The sequence below is a fragment of the Aotus nancymaae genome, unplaced genomic scaffold (assembly GCF_030222135.1).
Source record: "Aotus nancymaae isolate 86718 unplaced genomic scaffold, 86718_ANA_hifiasm-v0.15.2.pri h1tg000015l_0, whole genome shotgun sequence".
In the NCBI taxonomy this organism is placed as follows: Eukaryota; Metazoa; Chordata; class Mammalia; order Primates; family Aotidae; genus Aotus; species Aotus nancymaae.
The window spans coordinates 2,796,076-2,812,307 of NW_026988426.1; the positions used below are offsets into that span (position 1 = coordinate 2,796,076).

The window sequence follows — 16,232 nt, forward strand, 5'->3', positions numbered from 1 at the left end:
TCTGTCACCCAGGCTGGAGTGCAGTGACACCATCTCAGCTCACTGCAACCTCTGCCTCCTGGGTTCAAGCAATTCTCCTGCCTCAGCCTCTTAAGTAGCTGCAATTACTTGGCTAATTTTTGTATTTTTAGTAGAGCTGGGGTTTCACCACGTTGGTCTGGCTGGTCTTGAACTCCTGACCTCATGATCTGCCCGCAAAGTGCTGGGATTACAGGCGTGAGCCACCACACCTGACCGCAGTGGGAATCTTTACTTTGCCCCAAGTATTCTCCTACCAGGATGGTACGCACCCTAGTGTGCATTCAAGGAGAATCGCTTGAACCTGGGAGGTGGAGGTTGCAGTGAGCCAAGATCAAGCCACTGCACTCCAACCTGGGTGACAGAGTAAGACTTCATCTCAAAAAAAAAAAAAAAGAAAAGAAAAGAAAAAAAGAAGGAGATCCTGACACATGCTACAACATGGATGAAACTTGAGGACATTATACTCAGTGAAATAAGCCAGTCTGAAAAAGACAAATACTATATGATTCAGCTTATGTGATGCCCCTAGATAAAGTAGTCAAATTCTCTTTTTTGAGACTGAGTCTCACTCTGTCACCCAGGCTGGAGTGCAATGGCGCCATCTTGGCATGGTGTAATCTTGGCTTACTGCAACCTCTGCCTCCTGGGTACAAGCAATTCTCTGCTTCAGCCTCCTGAGTAGCTGGGATTACAGGTGCCCACCACCACACCAAGCTAATTTTTTAATTTTTAGTAGAGGTGGGGTTTCACCATCTTGGCTAGGCTGGTCTTGAACTCCTGACCCCATGATCAACCCTCCTGGGCCTCCCAAAGGCTGAGGCAGAAGAATCACTTGAACCTGGGAGGCAGAGGTTGCAGTGAGCAGAGATCGTGCCATTGCACTCCAGCCTGGGTGAGAGAGTAAGACTCCATCTCAAAAAAAAAAAAAAATGGCCAGGAGAGGTGGTTCACACCTGTAATCCCAGAAACTGGGAGACTGAGGTGGGAGAATTCCTTGAGCCCAGGAGTTTGAGACCAGCCTCAGCAACAAGGCAAAACTCTGTCTCTCCAAAAAATATATATATTTAAAAAATTAGCCGGGCGTGGTGGTGTATGCCTGTAGAACCAGCTACTTGGGAGACTGAGGTGGGAGCATCACTTGAGCTTGGGAGGTCAAGGCTGCAGTGAGCAGAGATCATGCCACTATACTCCAGCCTGGGCAACAGAGCAAGACCCTGTCTCAAAAACAAAAACAAAAACAAAAACTTGAGGTCTCTAGTCCTGGCCTCAGCCTCATCATATATTTTTCTGAAAATGTTAGTTTTAGGGGTTGGGAATGGTGGTTTGATTTCCTCCTTTTTGCCTTTTGAGTGTGTGCAATTTATGGTATAGCTGGGAAATGTCAAAGTCAAGACTTTTGTTGGAAAAATCACATAACTTAGCCCTGTCTCGTGTGCCGGATCGTCCTATGTGTGCACTTAGTGATAATGGCATTGAGTCTGTCAACTCCGGATTGAGGGCAGCTTTACATATCCACAGTTTCCAAAGCTGAAAACGGGCCTGCCTCAAACGGTAGCCGATAACATCTGGGGGGCCTTTTCAGCTTGCAGAGCACCCCTGTATGTGTTTGTCTTAGTTCAGGCCACCATCTCCACTTTACCAGGCTTCTAGAACCTTCTCCACACTTTACCAACAGGGTTTGTTTGCAGAATTGAAACCTTAGTTAAGGTTTGTGGAGGTTTTTTTTTTTTTTTTTTTTTACCATTGGCTGTTCCCACCCACATTCCCTTGAGATATAAATAGATGAAGAAGAAAAAAAGAGGTTTCATGAGTAAGACAAGACATTTGAGCTACATCCACTTGATCCTTGAAAAGGAAATCTAAGAGGTTTTAACTATCACTTTTTCTAGCCTATATAAGGTAGGTCAGTAAGGTAGCGAAAGCACATCTGTTGTTTTGCTCCTTCCACTCTTTTTCCCGATTCTTCTTGGGGGAAAACCTAAAACGGTGAGTAACTGGTGGGCCCACCAGACCCCAGACTCTTCTTCATTGCATGTATTCCTATTAGGCTCCTGCATGCTTAGGTGCTTAGACTCCTCTTTTCCCATGGCTTTGACACCGGGAAGGATTTTAATCTCTGGGAGATGGCTTTTCATTCATCTGGTTCCCACCTTTCAGGACAGATAGCATGCCTTCTTCCGCAAAACGTCTGCATGCAGTCCAAACTGTATCCTTTGGTGGAATTTGCAACATTGCATCTCTCAGGCTGGTGTAGGAAAATGCCAGTGCATTTGTAACATGGTTTATAGCTGCCTATGTAAATGACTGATTATGTAAATATAATTTTTATAAGAAAACAATTGAATAATTCTTTGGGTCATGTTTTAGGGTTTCTTTTTTTTTTTTTTTTTTCATTTTTGGCATATATTTAAGGGAAGGCTCTGAGACAAAAGGGGCTGGGGTCTTTTAGGTATCTGGTTTTAATTTGGATACTCTGTCTGGTCGCTTATCACATCTTAAAAAGCCTATACAGGCCAGGTACAGTGGCTTATGCCTGTAATCCCAGCACTTTGGGAGGCTGAGGTGGGCAGATTACCTGAGGTGAGGAGTTCAAGACCAGCCTGACCAACATGGTGAAACCCTGTCTGTACTAAAAATACAAAAATTAGCCAGGCGTGGTGGCACGCACCTGTAATCTCAGCTACTCGGAAGGCTGAGGCAGGAGATTGAGCCCAGGAGGCAGAGGTTGCAGTGAGCCAAGATCGCGCCACTGTACTCAAACCTGGGCAACAGAGTGAGACTCCGTTTCAATTAAAAAAAAAAATCTAGAGAAGCATACAGTTTCAGCGGGCCTGGGAAGGTGTGTTTCCCCTGGTGTGCACGTTCCTGTTTGTGGCTTATCGTACCTCGTTTATTCTGTGTGACCAGGTGGAAAATGAGCATCACGGACGTGCTCAGTGCTGACGACATCGCAGCGGCCCTGCAGGAATGCCAAGGTAGAGGGAAGTGGGCAGGGCTGGGTTTCCTCACACCTTTGCACCTCCAACAAAGCAATAAAAAATCAAAATGTAGGTAGGCAGTGGCCAGCACTTTGAGAGGCCAGTGCAGGTGGATCATGAGGTCAGGAGTTCAAGACCAGCCTAGCCAAGATGGTGAAACCCCATTTTTACTAAAAATACAAAAATTAGATGGGCATGGTGGCGGGCACCTGTAATCCCAGCTACTCGGGAGGCTGAGGCAGGAGCATTGCTTGAACCAGGGAGGTGGAGGTTGTAGTGAGCCGAGATTGTGTCACTGCACTCCAGCCTGGGCAACAGAGCAAGATTCTGTCTCAAAAAAAAAAAAAATGTAGGTCAGTCATGGTAGCTCACATCTGTAATCCCAACACTTTTTGGAGGCCAATGTGAAAGGATTGTTTGAGCCCAGGAGTTTGAGACCAGCCTGGGCAACATAGCAAGACTCTGTCTCTACAAAATAAAAATAAATTAGCAGGGCATGGTGGCATGCACCTGTGGTCCCAGCAACTCGGGAGGCTGAGGGAGGAGAATCATTCAGGCCCAGGGGGTTGAGGCTGTGGTGAGCTATGATTGCCACACTGCACTCCAGCCTGGATGACAGAGTGAGACTCTGTCTCTAAATAAATAAATAACAGTAAAAATGTGAGCTTAGCTGGAAAATTCATGGAATTGGGGAATAAAACTATTTATTAGATAAATAAAATTATAGAGATCTGGAATCTGAGCACATGATTATACTTCTGTAAGACAAAACCTTACTAAAAGTGAAAGCAAGAAATCACTGAAGGGCCAGGTGTGGTGGCTCATGCCTGTAATCCCAGCACTTTGGAAGCCTGAAGCTGGTGGATCACTTGAGGTCAGGAGTTCAAGACCAACCTGGCCAACACAGCAAAACCTTGTCTCTATTAAAAATACAAAAATGAGCCAGGCATGGTGATGCAGCATGCCTGTTATCCCAGCTACTTGGGAGGCTGAGGCAGGAGAATCACTTGAACCCAGGAGGTGGAGGTTGCAGTAAACCGAGATCTCGCCACTGCACTCCAGGCTGGGTGACACAGTGAGATTCCGTCTCAAAGAAAAAAAGAAATCGGCCAGGCATAGTGGCCCACACCTGTAATCCCAGCACTTTGGGAGGCCAAGGCAGGTGGATCACCAGGTCAAAAGATTGAGACTATCCGGGCCAACATGGTGAAACCCCGTCTCTACTAAAAATAGAAAAATTAGCTGGGCATGGTGGCACCTGCCTGTAGTCCCAGCTACTCTCCAGAAGCTGAGGCAGGAGAATCGCTTGAATGCTGGAGGCGGAGGTTGTAGTGAGCCGAGATTGCGCCACTGCACTCCAGCCTGGCGACAGAGCCAGACTCCATCTGAAAAAAAAAAAAGAAAGAAAGAAAAAAAAGAAATCGCCGATGGCCATTTAGCCTGTTGGAATCCAGTGATTGCATTTTCTCCTACCAATTAGACCAGGGATGTTGGGGACTTGGATACACAGCCTGTGAAATGGGCTGGAGGGAGGGAGAGGTGCAGAGGAGAGGAGAAAAGAAAAGGGAAATGGACAAAAGCAAGCGGAGGAGGGAAGGCTGGGGTCGTGGGGACAGGGGATGCTGTCACAGAGCCATCAAGTCTTGGCTGTCCCAAAATCTTGGAGCAGTTGAGTATCCCTGTAGCTCAGGGATATTGTAGAAGTATTTTTAATCATCTGTGTTTTCAGTACCTTGACCCCAATATAGAATGTGATCCATTGAGTGTCAGAATAACACTTTCTCTGTTCTTCAGACCCAGACACTTTTGAACCCCAAAAATTCTTCCAGACATCAGGCCTCTCCAAGATGTCAGCCAGTCAGGTGAAGGATGTTTTCCGGTTCATAGACAATGACCAGAGCGGGTACCTGGATGAAGAAGAGCTTAAGTAAGCTTTGTCCTGAGTCTGCCTGGTACCTGGCACTGCTGGGTGGGTCTGGGGTACAGTGGGGGCCAGGTCGTTTGGTATTTCTTCAATGGCCAGCCTTGGTGTTGGTCATTCGGTCAAGCATCATTAAAGCAAAGGACATGAGTCGGCTGACCGCATATCTACCCATGCAAAGCACTCAACATGGGCAGTGAAGACTGCAGGTGCAAAGATTCTTGTTTTATTTTTATTTTTATTTTTTTTGAGACAGGGTCTTGCTCTATTGCCCAGACTGGACTGCAATGGTGTGATCTTGGCTCACTGTAGCCTCCGCCTCCCAAGTTCAAGCAATTCTCACGCCTTAGTCTCCTGAGTAGCTGGGATTACAGATGCATCCCACCATGTCCAGCTAATTTTCATATTTTGAGTAGAGACGGGTTTATCATATTGCCCAGGCTGGTCTCAAACTCCTGGCTTCGAGTGATCCACCTGCCTTGGCCTCCCAAAGTGCTGGGATTACAGGTGTGAGCCATGGCACCCAGCCGCAAAGATTCTTTAGTGTAAAGGATTTCCTTTGGCAATTGGACTTTAAAAAACTAAAAACATGGACAAATGTGATGGCTCACACCTGTAATTCCAGCTACTCGAAGACTGAGGCATGAGAATCGCTTGAAATCGGGAGGCAGAGGTTGCAGTGAGCCGAGATCGTGCAGCTGCACTCCAGGCTGGGTGACAGAAAAAGACTCTATATCTCAAATAAATAAATGAATGAATGAATGACACTAAAAACTTAAAAATGGGCCAGGCACAGTGGCTCATACCTACAATCCCAGCCCTTTGGGAGGCTGAGGTGGGTGGATTGCTTGAGCCAGTCCAGGAGTTTAAGACCAGTCTGGGCAACATGACAAAACCTCATCTCTGCAGAAAATACAATTGTTAGCAGGGCAGGGTGGGGTGCGCCTGTAGTTCCTGCTACTCTGGAGGCTGAGACAGGAGGATTGATTGAGCCCAGGAAATTGAGGCTGCAGTGAGCCATGATGGCGTCACTGCATTTTAGCCTGGGTGACAGAGCAAGATCCTGTCAAAATAAATAAATAAATAACCTTAAAGATGAAATGCCCACCATTGGTTTCTACAGCTTAATGAAATCTTTGCTTGCTAAGACCTTAGCTAATTATTGCAAGTGCTGGAAACAGATGATTTGCTTAAAGAGAAAAAAAAGTGTAAACACAGGGATGCATGATCTTTCCCCATCGATCTTTATCACCCTGTAACAGGTTTTTCCTCCAGAAGTTTGAGAGTGGTGCCAGAGAACTGACCGAGTCAGAAACCAAGTCCTTGATGGCAGCTGCGGATAATGATGGAGATGGAAAGATTGGGGCAGAGGGTATGTCCACACCTGTATGTAGCATAACACACTTTAGGCCGGGCGCGGTGGCTCATGCCTGTAATCCCAGCACTTTGGGAGGGCAAGGCAGGTGGATCACAAGGTCAAGAGATTGAGACCATCCTGGCCAATAGGGTAAAACCCCTTCTCTATTAATAATACAAAAATTAGTTGGACGTGGTGGTGGGCACCTGTAGTCCCAGCTACTCAAGAGGCTGAGGCAGGAGAATCACTTGAACCCGGGAGGTGGAAGTTGCCATGAGCCAAAACCATGCCACTGCACTCTAGCCTGGGTGACAGAGTAAGACTCCGTCTCAGAAAAAAAAAAAACATTCTAGCTCAGAGAGCATCCATGGAGGCTTGGGCTGTGAGATTAAACCGATGTGGCTTAAAATCTCCCTCTCTTAACCTTATCGAGCCTCAGTCTTCCCATCTGTAAAATGGGACTGAAGGAAGGATGCAAATGATGTGTGCAAAAACCCTGGCGTAATGCTCAGTAGGTACTATAGAAGCTGGTCGCACTGTCATTGTCTATGAGCTCCAAAATACCCTTCACCTGACCGGGGGACTAGCTAGCCACCTGGTCAATTATTTCCAAGGTACCATAATGCACCTTGCACATAACGCAAAGAATTTCCACCAGTGGGGTTTGAACCCCTCTAAATAAGGGACAGATTTACATCCTTAGACCAGAGTCCATTGGCTTGTGTAGGGAGGTCTCTTCGTTTTCAAGGGTTTAGACAAATATATTTTACTGGACATTAGCCTGCCAAGTGGATAATATTAAATAGAGAACAAATAAGCCAACCTCATTTATTGAGTCTTCCATAGGCAGAATCCTAGGTTTGAGCTTTAGAAGACACTAGCACAGCTGTAGGACTATTTTCACTTGATTTTGTCATGTTGCTAGTGTGCTTTTTAGCTACTTTGTGCCTGCCAACTCAGGAGAACGTATGGTGGTCCTTCTGGTGGTGCTAATTTGAAATTTAAAACTGCTACATTAGATGCTTATTAAAAAAAAAGCTGTTCAAAATTATACCACTATCACTTACTACATGGGAGTTAATGCAGAGTATATAGATAGCTCATAAAAACAGATTAGGTAAGGGGAAATTGACTTATTTAAACATAACCACGGGCTGGGCGTGGTGGCTCATGCCTGTAATCCCAGCACTTTGGCAGGCTGAGGCTGGAGTTCAAGACCAGCCTGACCAACATGGTGAAACCTCATCTCTATTAAAAATACAAAAAATTAGCAAGGCATGGTGGTGGGAGCCTGTAATCCCAGCTACTCGGGAGGCTGAGGCAGGAGAATCACTTGAACCTGGGAGGCGGAGGCTGCAGTGAGCCAAGATCGCACCATTGCACTCCACACTGCAGCCTGGGCAACAAGAGCAAAACTCTGTCTCAAAAAAAAAAAAAAAAAAAAGGTAAACATACCATGAAAGATTTTCAAATAGACAAAGCTTACCATTAAATAATATAAAGCAAATCCCCAGTTTTTTATTTAATCTGTAACATCTATACCTTATTATTATTATCCTTCTTTTAGTAACAGAAACTTTTGTAGGTAGGTTCAATCGAGGAAAGTCAGTTTAAAGTCCCACCCTATCAAATGTGTCCTAAAAATGCAATACCCAGCTACAGAATAGAGAAAATCTCCCTTTTCTGTCTGAAACTGATCGGACAAAAAGTTAAATGTTCACAGATGGTCACAGGTAATTACATTGAATTCATTCATTGTCAGGGAGAAATGATGGGCTTGACAACTTCTAATTCAAAGGCTTCTATTGCAAGCTGAAGATGTTTATTACATAAGATTATGCATGCCAGCTGTGATGGTTTACACCTGTAATCCAAGCACTTTGGGAGGTCAAGGCAGGCAGATCACCTGAGGTCGGGAGTTTGAGACCAGCCTGACCAACATGGAGAAACCCCGTCTCTACTAAAAATACAAAATTAGCCAGGTGTGGTGGTGCATGCCTGTAATCCCAGCTACTTGGGAGGCTGAGGCAGGAGAATCGCTTGAACCTGAGAGGTGGAGGTTGCAGTGAGCCAAGATCACACCACTGCACTCCAGTTTGGACAACAAGAGCAAAACTCCATCTCAAAAAAAAAAAAAAAAAAAGATTGTGCAGAGAAATAGAATACTTTGGACTCCCTCGAGATGTAGTCATTGATACCCACATTTTTCTTTCTTTTGTGCCCTCCAAGGGGTGCCATGCCCATCATCTGACAATTTTCTTCCCTTCCTTTCCTCTTTGGAAATCCCCCCCTCTTTTTTTTTTTTTTTTTTTTTTTTGAGACAGAGTCTTGCTTTGGTCGCCCAGACTGGAGTGCAACGGTCTTATCTCAGCTCACTGCAACCTCCGCCTCCTGAATTCAAGCAATTCTCCTGCCTCAGTCTCCCGAGTAGCTAGGATTACAGGAATGTGCCACCACGTCCAGCTAATTTTGTATTTTTAGTAGAGACAGAGTTTCTCCACATTGGCCAGGCTGGTCTCCAGCTCCCGACCTCAGGTGATCCACCCACCTCGGCCTCCCAAAGGGCTGGGGTTACAGGCGTGAGCCACTGCACCAGGCCTCTGGAATTCTCATTGACCACGGCATGTCTGTAAAGAACCAAGCCACCTCCACTGACCCTGTTCTCACCTCTTCTGTTCTAGAATTCCAGGAAATGGTGCATTCTTAAAAGCCCCAGTCTATGGAGAAAAAAGAGAAAGGGATAATCACCTGGAAGGATTCCAAAACCCTGGGAATGGGGAACCCTGCATCCTACCCCTACCTAATTTGTTAATTTTCCCTGAAAACCTTCTGCGGTTTGCTCATTGTTTTAGTGAGGTAATGAGAGAGTCATTCATGACTTTCTTGGTGGTGGATATGCCCTGATGACTTCTGTAAGCACCCCCACCCCAGTCCCCAAAGGCAATGCCTCTAAAAATCATCCAATAAAGACAGGCTTCTCATCATCTGCTGATGTGTGGGCGTGTTTTTTTCTCAGCACGACACTCAAGCAAGCTGGGGACCAAGATTTCTGTCCCATCAAGTTCGGAGTGGGCCACACGGGTGTTATGCTTGAGTGAACACGGAAATCAGGTTTTAGAGGGGTTTTTTTGTTGTTGTTTATTGAAAGTCACAAATAAATGCCATTGTCAGGCTAGGATTTTTCTCAGCAAATCTTCTGACTCTGAAATTAATAGAAAAAAAATTTTTTTTTGAGTCAGAGTCTCATCTGTTGCCCAGGCTGGAGTGTAATGGCACGATCTCAGCTCACTGCAACCTCTGCCTCCTGGATTCTAACCATCCTCCCACCTCAGCTTCCTGAGTAGCTGGGACTACAGGCATGCACCATCATAGCTGGCTAACTTTTGTATTTTTGGTACAGGTGAGGTCTCAGTATGTTGCTCAGGCTGATCTCAAACTCCTGGGCTCAAGCAAGCCTCCCACCTAGGCCTCCCAAAGTGTTGGGATTACAGGTGTGAGCCACTTCGCCCTACTTTTTATTATTTATTAGAGATGGCGGGGCAGCGGGGGGGTGGGGGGGGGGAGGGGTGGAGTCTTACTATATTGCCCAGGCTGGTTTGGAACTGCTTGTCTCAAGCAGTCCTCCCACTTCAGCCTCCCAAATTGCTGGGATTACAGGTGTGAGCCACAACAAACACATTTTCAAGTCTTTTTTCTTCTTTTTTTTCTTTTTGAGATTGAATCTCACTCTGCCACCCAAGCTAGAGTGTGGTGGCATGATCTCGGCTCACTGCAACCTCCACCCCCCAGGTTCAAGCGATTCTCCTGCCTCACCCTCCCGAGTAGCTGGAATTACAGGTGCCCGCCACCATGCCCAGCTACTTTTTATATTTTTAGTAGAGACAGGGTTTCACCATGTTAGCCAGGCTGGTCTCGAACTCCTGACCTCAGGTGATCCGCCTGCCTCAGCCTCCCAAAGTGCTGGGATTCTAACTCAATCAGAGGCATGCGCCACCGTGCCCAGCCATCTCCTTCTTAGAGAAACAAGCTCTCAAAAAAAAAAAAAAGAGAGAGAGAAAGAAAGAAATAAGCTCTCAGAAAGGCTCACCTGCTCTCACCCAACCCTCTGACACCTCCCCCTTCTCCTTCTCAGCCACAGGATTCCTGGCTCTTAGGTGATCCACCTGAGCCCAGCACGCCTAGACTTGCCTTCGCATTTGAGGCTAGCCTCTGGGTTCTGTTACAGGGCTGTCATGAAGGCTGGGCAGTCTTAAGCCAGGAAATTCTCACCAGGCTGGTTTCCAGGTGGCACATTAAAGCTCTTCTCTTGGGCTAACCCTGCGAGTTGAGGACTGTTGGGAACAATTGGGGCATTTTCTGGAGCGCTTGCATAAAAGCTCATGCTTTTTACTAAACCATCCAGCTCATGGGAGGCCTTGGGGCTCTTCCAGATTGCTTCTGGCACGCTAACTAGCTGAGTGGCTTTTGAACTTCTGTTTTTCGGACGGTCATGTTAAATGCAGTTCCTCAAAGTATGGGACACATACTAGTAGGGGGCCTCAAGATGACTTTAGGGGGACAGGGACAAACTTCTGTTGTTTTTTTTTTACAGTATCACTCTCAGCATAGTGACTTTTTTTTTTTTTTTCTGAGATAGAATCTTACTCTGTTGCCCAGGCTGGAGTGCAGTGGCATGATCTCAGCTCGCTGTAACCTCTGCCTCCTAAGTTCAAGCAATTCTCTCACGTGAGCCTCTAGAGTAGCTGGGATTACAGGCATGTGCCACCATGCCCGGCTAATTTTTGTATTTTTTTGTAGATACGGGATTTTGTCATGTTGACCAGACTGGTCTCAAACTCCTGGCCTCAAGTGATCCACCCGCCTTGGGCCTCTCAAAGTGCTGGGATTACAGGCATGAACCACTGCACCCAGCCGGATTTTCCATAGCTAGAATTATAGTTGGTTATTCATAAGTGTTATTCATTCTACTGTTTCAAAAGTACAATTCAAATGGACAATTATTATTGTCCACTTCAAATAATAGTACACTACTTTTTCCTTCTTCCAACCTGATCTTAGGGACTTCATTTCAGATTGTCTGTCAACAGACAGTAAGTAGCAATAAAGAAGCGCTATATCTATTTAACACCCAGAAGTGCCAGGTGGTATGCTTACATGAAACCTAATAATCTTGGTGTTTACTCATATCGAATTTTAATTATATTATTTGGATTCTGGGTACACACTGGTGGGGTTGAGGGGGCATTTATTCTACCTGTGCATGCAAGTGAAACTCTTTGGGCATTAGAAAAAAATTTAGGCCAGGCGAGGTGGCTCACACCTGTAATCCCAGCACTTTGGGAGGCCAAGGTGGATGGATCACGAGGTCAGGAGTTCAAGACCAGCCTAACCAACATAGCAAAACCCGGTCTCTACTAAAAAAAATACAAAAAATTAGCTGGGCATGGTGGTAGGCTCCTGTAGTCCCAGCTACTCGGGAGGCTGAGGCAGGAGAATCACTTGAACCTGGGAGGTGGAGGTTGCAGTGAGCTGAGACTGCACCAGTGCACTCCAGCCCAGGTGACAGTGTGAGACTGTCTCAAAAAAAAAAAAAAAAGAAAGACAAGAAAAAGCAATTTTAGAGATGGGGTCTTGCTATGTTGCCCAGGCTGGAGTATAGTGATGCAATCATAGCTCACTGCAGCCTCCAACTCCTGAGCTCAATGATTCTCCTGCCTTAGCCTCTTAAGTAGCTGGGACTACAGGTGGTCACCACCGCACCCAGCTAATTTTTGTATGTTTTTGTAGAGACAGGGTCTTGCTATGTTACCAGGGCTGGTCTGGAACTCTTAGCCTCAAGTGAGTCTCCCACCTCAGCCTCCCAAAGTGCAGAGATCAAATGCATGAATCACAGTGTCCGGCCCCTTTGTACATTTGAACATATTCATCAATTAGCACTTTTTGATTTAGTTGTTATTTTTCTAAGTTTGCATTTTGTAAAAAAAAAAGAAAAGAAAAAAACTAGCATTTCCAAATCTTTGATGGGAAGTATAATATGAAAATGAAAAATTATTTTTAATTACCTGAGTTTAGTTATTACAGAAATTTCCTATTTAACATGTATCTCACAATAAAAAGAATGAAAGGAGAAATAGTAAAATTTTAATAGTAGTTATGTCCAGCTGGGAGGATTACAGAACAGTGAGATAAGACTGGAGGCTTTATAAAAGTGCGGCATGTGCTGGCTCACACCTGAAATCCCAGCACATTGGGAGGCCGAGGTGAACGGATCACCTGAGGTCAGGAGTTCGAGACCAATCTGGCCAACAGGGTGAAACTTGTCTCTACTAAAAACACAAAAATTAGCCAGGCATGGTGGCGCATGCCTGTAATCCCAGCTACTCAGGAGGTTAAAGCAGGAGAATCGCTTGAATCCAGGAGGCTGTGGTTACAGCAAACTGAGATCACACCATTGCACTGCGGCCTGGGTGACAGAGCAAGACTCTGTCTCAAAAAAAAAGGTGCAGCATGGTAGCTAGAGAAAATGAAGGAAAAAAGATTAAAATTTAAAAAAGACCAGCCTGGGCAACATAGGGAGACCCTGTCTCTACCAAAAAAAAAAACTTAAAAATTAGCTGGGTATGGTGGCACACCACACACCTCCCAGCTACTCAGGAGGCTGAGGTGGGAGGATCCCTTGAGCCTGAAAGTTGAGGCCATAGTGAGCGATGATCATGCCACTGCTCTCCAACCTGGGTGACAGAACAAGACCCTGTCTCAAAAATAAATTAATGAATTAAATTAAATAAATACAAGAAAATGAAAAGAGATGGAGAGTTTACCCAATTATTATCACTAAACCAAAGTAGTAATACATTCTTTTTTTCTTTTTTGAGACAGTCTTGCTCTGTTGTCCCAGGCTGGCGTGCAGTGGCATGATCTCAGCTCACTGCAACCTCCGCCTCCCAGGTTCAAGTGATCTTCCAACCTCAGTTTCACAAGTAGCTGGGATTATAGGCACCCACTACCATGCCCAGTTAATTTTTGTATTGTTACTTGAGATGGGGTTTGGCTAGGCTGGTCTTGAACTCCCAACCTCAGGTGATCCTCTCACCTCAGCCTCCCAAAGTGCTGGGATTATAGGCGTGAGCTACCACACCCAGCCCAAAGTAGTAATATATTCTGATTTCAGAAATCTTTCATGCCAAGAGTGTGTCCTACACTCAAATTAATGAAAGCCTGACATGGTATTCTAGTCCCAAAATTTTTATTCATTGTTTGACTCATTTGTATGTATTTTTATGTACTGAGGGAAAACGTGAAATATAACATACCCAAAATAAAATCAAAACTCTAGAGAAAATTATAACAATCCAGAAAAGGGACTGACAAATACATAAACAACTTCATCTTCATGCTTGCCTTCTCTATTTTTACCTAATTTGTAGATGACCACAGGCCTACCTCAAAAGAGCTTGTTCTCAGCACCAAAATGATATATATTGACTTTGAAATGAACGTCTATGACCAGGTGTGGTGGCTCCCACCTGTAATCCCAACACTTTGGAAGGCCAATATTTGAGGATTATTTGAGCTCAGGAGTTTGAGAGTAGCTTGGGCAAATAGCAAGACCTTGTTTCTACAAAAATTTAAAAGCTGGGTGTGGTGGTGCAGCTATAGTCCCACCTATTTAGGATGCCTTGAGCCACAGAGTTGGAGGCTGCAGCGAGCTGCGATCGCACCACTGCACTCCAGTCCGAATGACAGACCAAGACACTATCTCAAAAAAAAAAGAAAGAAAAGTCTAGATTGCAACAAGTCACAGAACTGAAAAACCAGTCCTCCTGTTATTTTCCCTAATTGCTTATAAAATAGGGCTGCCACTCTGGTTTTCAATATGACTATTTTTAATTATAATTTTAGCTCATAGTTTAGGAGAGTAGTTCGTATTTTGGTAGAACATGATCTTAAAACCAGTTTTGTGTGTTTGCTTCAGCAGCATGTGTACTAAAATTGGAACAATACAGTGATTAGCATAAAAAAATAAAGTTTTAAAAACCAGTTTTGTGAATATGTTTAGTTGTTGAGACTAATAAGAATTACTAAAATACTTCAAACATTATTCAGTATTTTGCTTCAGCATCTGTACATTATGAAGTATTTATATGCTTTTGTATTTACAAAATACTATGAAGTAGGATTTTGTAATACTTTTTTGTAAATACTATTTTGTAAGTACTACTAACTAGCAAATATTTTAGTATTTTGTAAATGTGAATACTATTTTGTATTAAGCACTATTTTGTATTTACTAAGCAGGAGTACTTAGTAAATACAAAATAGTGCTTAATACAAAATAGTATTTTAATATTTAGTACTACTACATAATTGCACAAAATCTGTGATTAATATTTTGTAATAGTTATTCGCTAAGTACTACTACTCAGTAAATACTTCAGCATTTTGTAAGTAGTCATTTGCTAAGTACTAATAGTAAATAGTATTTTGTAAGTAGTTATTTACCAAGTAGTAGTACTTAGTAAAGACTTAGTAGCAGTATTTACAAAGTAGTTCTTTCTAGCTCATAAGCGAAGGACAGCAAAACAGTGAAGACAGGAAATACTTGTCTATCTGTACAGGTTTACAAGCTACATAGTTAATTCTGTGTCATGACTGCAGTTTAATTTTATGTAATGAGCACTCAGGAATCCAATTGCAAGCAAAAACCTATCTTATGTCTCTTCTGCTAATGTTAAGGTATGGGATTACTTTGCAAACACTTAAGAAGACAGATGAAATTGGAATCCCCAGGATAGTTTCCACCTGGCCTGTTAATTTATTCACTGGAAAGACTATTTACATATATTTTCACGGGTTTCAAAAAGTCAACTTTTTTCTGCTGGGGGGATAGATTTTGACATTGTTTTTCTAGAAGCGCTACAATGACTGAAAATAGATTCAATGAATGTAAATCTATTCACCTTAAATTATTATGTTTTTGGAGACAGGGTCTTTCTCTGTTGCCCAGGCTGGCATATAAGGGCACGATCATGGCTTACTGCCGCCTTGACCTCCTCCAGCTCAGGTGATCCTCCCACCTCAGCCTCCTTAGTAGCTTGGACTACAGGTGAATGCCGCCATGCCCAGCTAAGTTTTTTCTTTCCTTCTCTCTCTTTTTTTTTTTTTTTTTTTTTTTTTTTTTTTGGAGAGATGGGGGTCTCACTATGTCGGCCAGGCTGGTTTCCAACTCCTGGGCTCAAGTGATTTGCCTGCCTCAGCCTCCCAAAGTGTTAAGATTACAGGTGTGAGTCACTGTGCCTGGCCGTTAAATTATTTTTAAATCAAAAAGCGTTTCAGGCCGGGCGCGGTGGCTCAAGCCTGTAATCCCAGCACTTTGGGAGGCCGAGGCGGGTGGATCACGAGGTCAAGAGATCGAGACCATCCTGGTCAACATGGTGAAACCCCGTCTCTACTAATACAAAAAATTAGCTGGGCATGGTGGCGCGTGCCTGTAATCCCAGCTACTCAGGAGGCTGAGGCAGGAGAATTGCCTGAACCCAGGAGGCGGAGGTTGCGGTGAGCCGAGATCGCGCCATTGCACTCCAGCCTGGGTAACGAGCAAAACTTCGTCTCAAAAAAAAAAAAAAAAAAAAAAAGCGTTTCAAAGTAAGGAGAATACCAAGCAACGTAACAACCCCTGTGTACCTGCCGCCTCACTTTATCAAATTGTGGCATTACTTGTGTGATGTCTTTTTCATATGTCAGCTTGCTTTGGTTTTAGTTAAGTAGCTAGGGTGGGCCATGAGACATTTTGCCTGGGACTTGAAGGGTGGCATGAAACAGTAGCCATAGTATTTTACGCTTGGGAGTCAGTGCTGGGTGGTCATTCATCTGCTGGTTCACCTCCTTGGTAGGCGATCCTCCTTCAGCTCTCAAACCCCAGGAATAGGTTTTGTTTTTGTTTTTTTCAGATAAG

General features: G+C 44.3%; 1 protein-coding gene across 1 annotated transcript; it reads left to right on the forward strand.

Moving 5' to 3' along the window:
* Window positions 1-1,825: 1,825 nt before the first annotated feature.
* Window positions 1,826-9,265, forward strand: OCM2 (oncomodulin 2). Its single transcript, XM_012455456.3, has 5 exons — window positions 1,826-2,007; window positions 2,929-2,996; window positions 4,794-4,926; window positions 6,183-6,292; window positions 8,959-9,265. Exons 2-5 carry the CDS (start codon window positions 2,936-2,938, stop codon window positions 8,982-8,984), a joined length of 330 nt encoding a protein of 109 aa, XP_012310879.1. The 5' UTR covers window positions 1,826-2,007; window positions 2,929-2,935; the 3' UTR covers window positions 8,985-9,265.
* The last annotated feature ends 6,967 nt before the right edge of the window (window positions 9,266-16,232 follow it).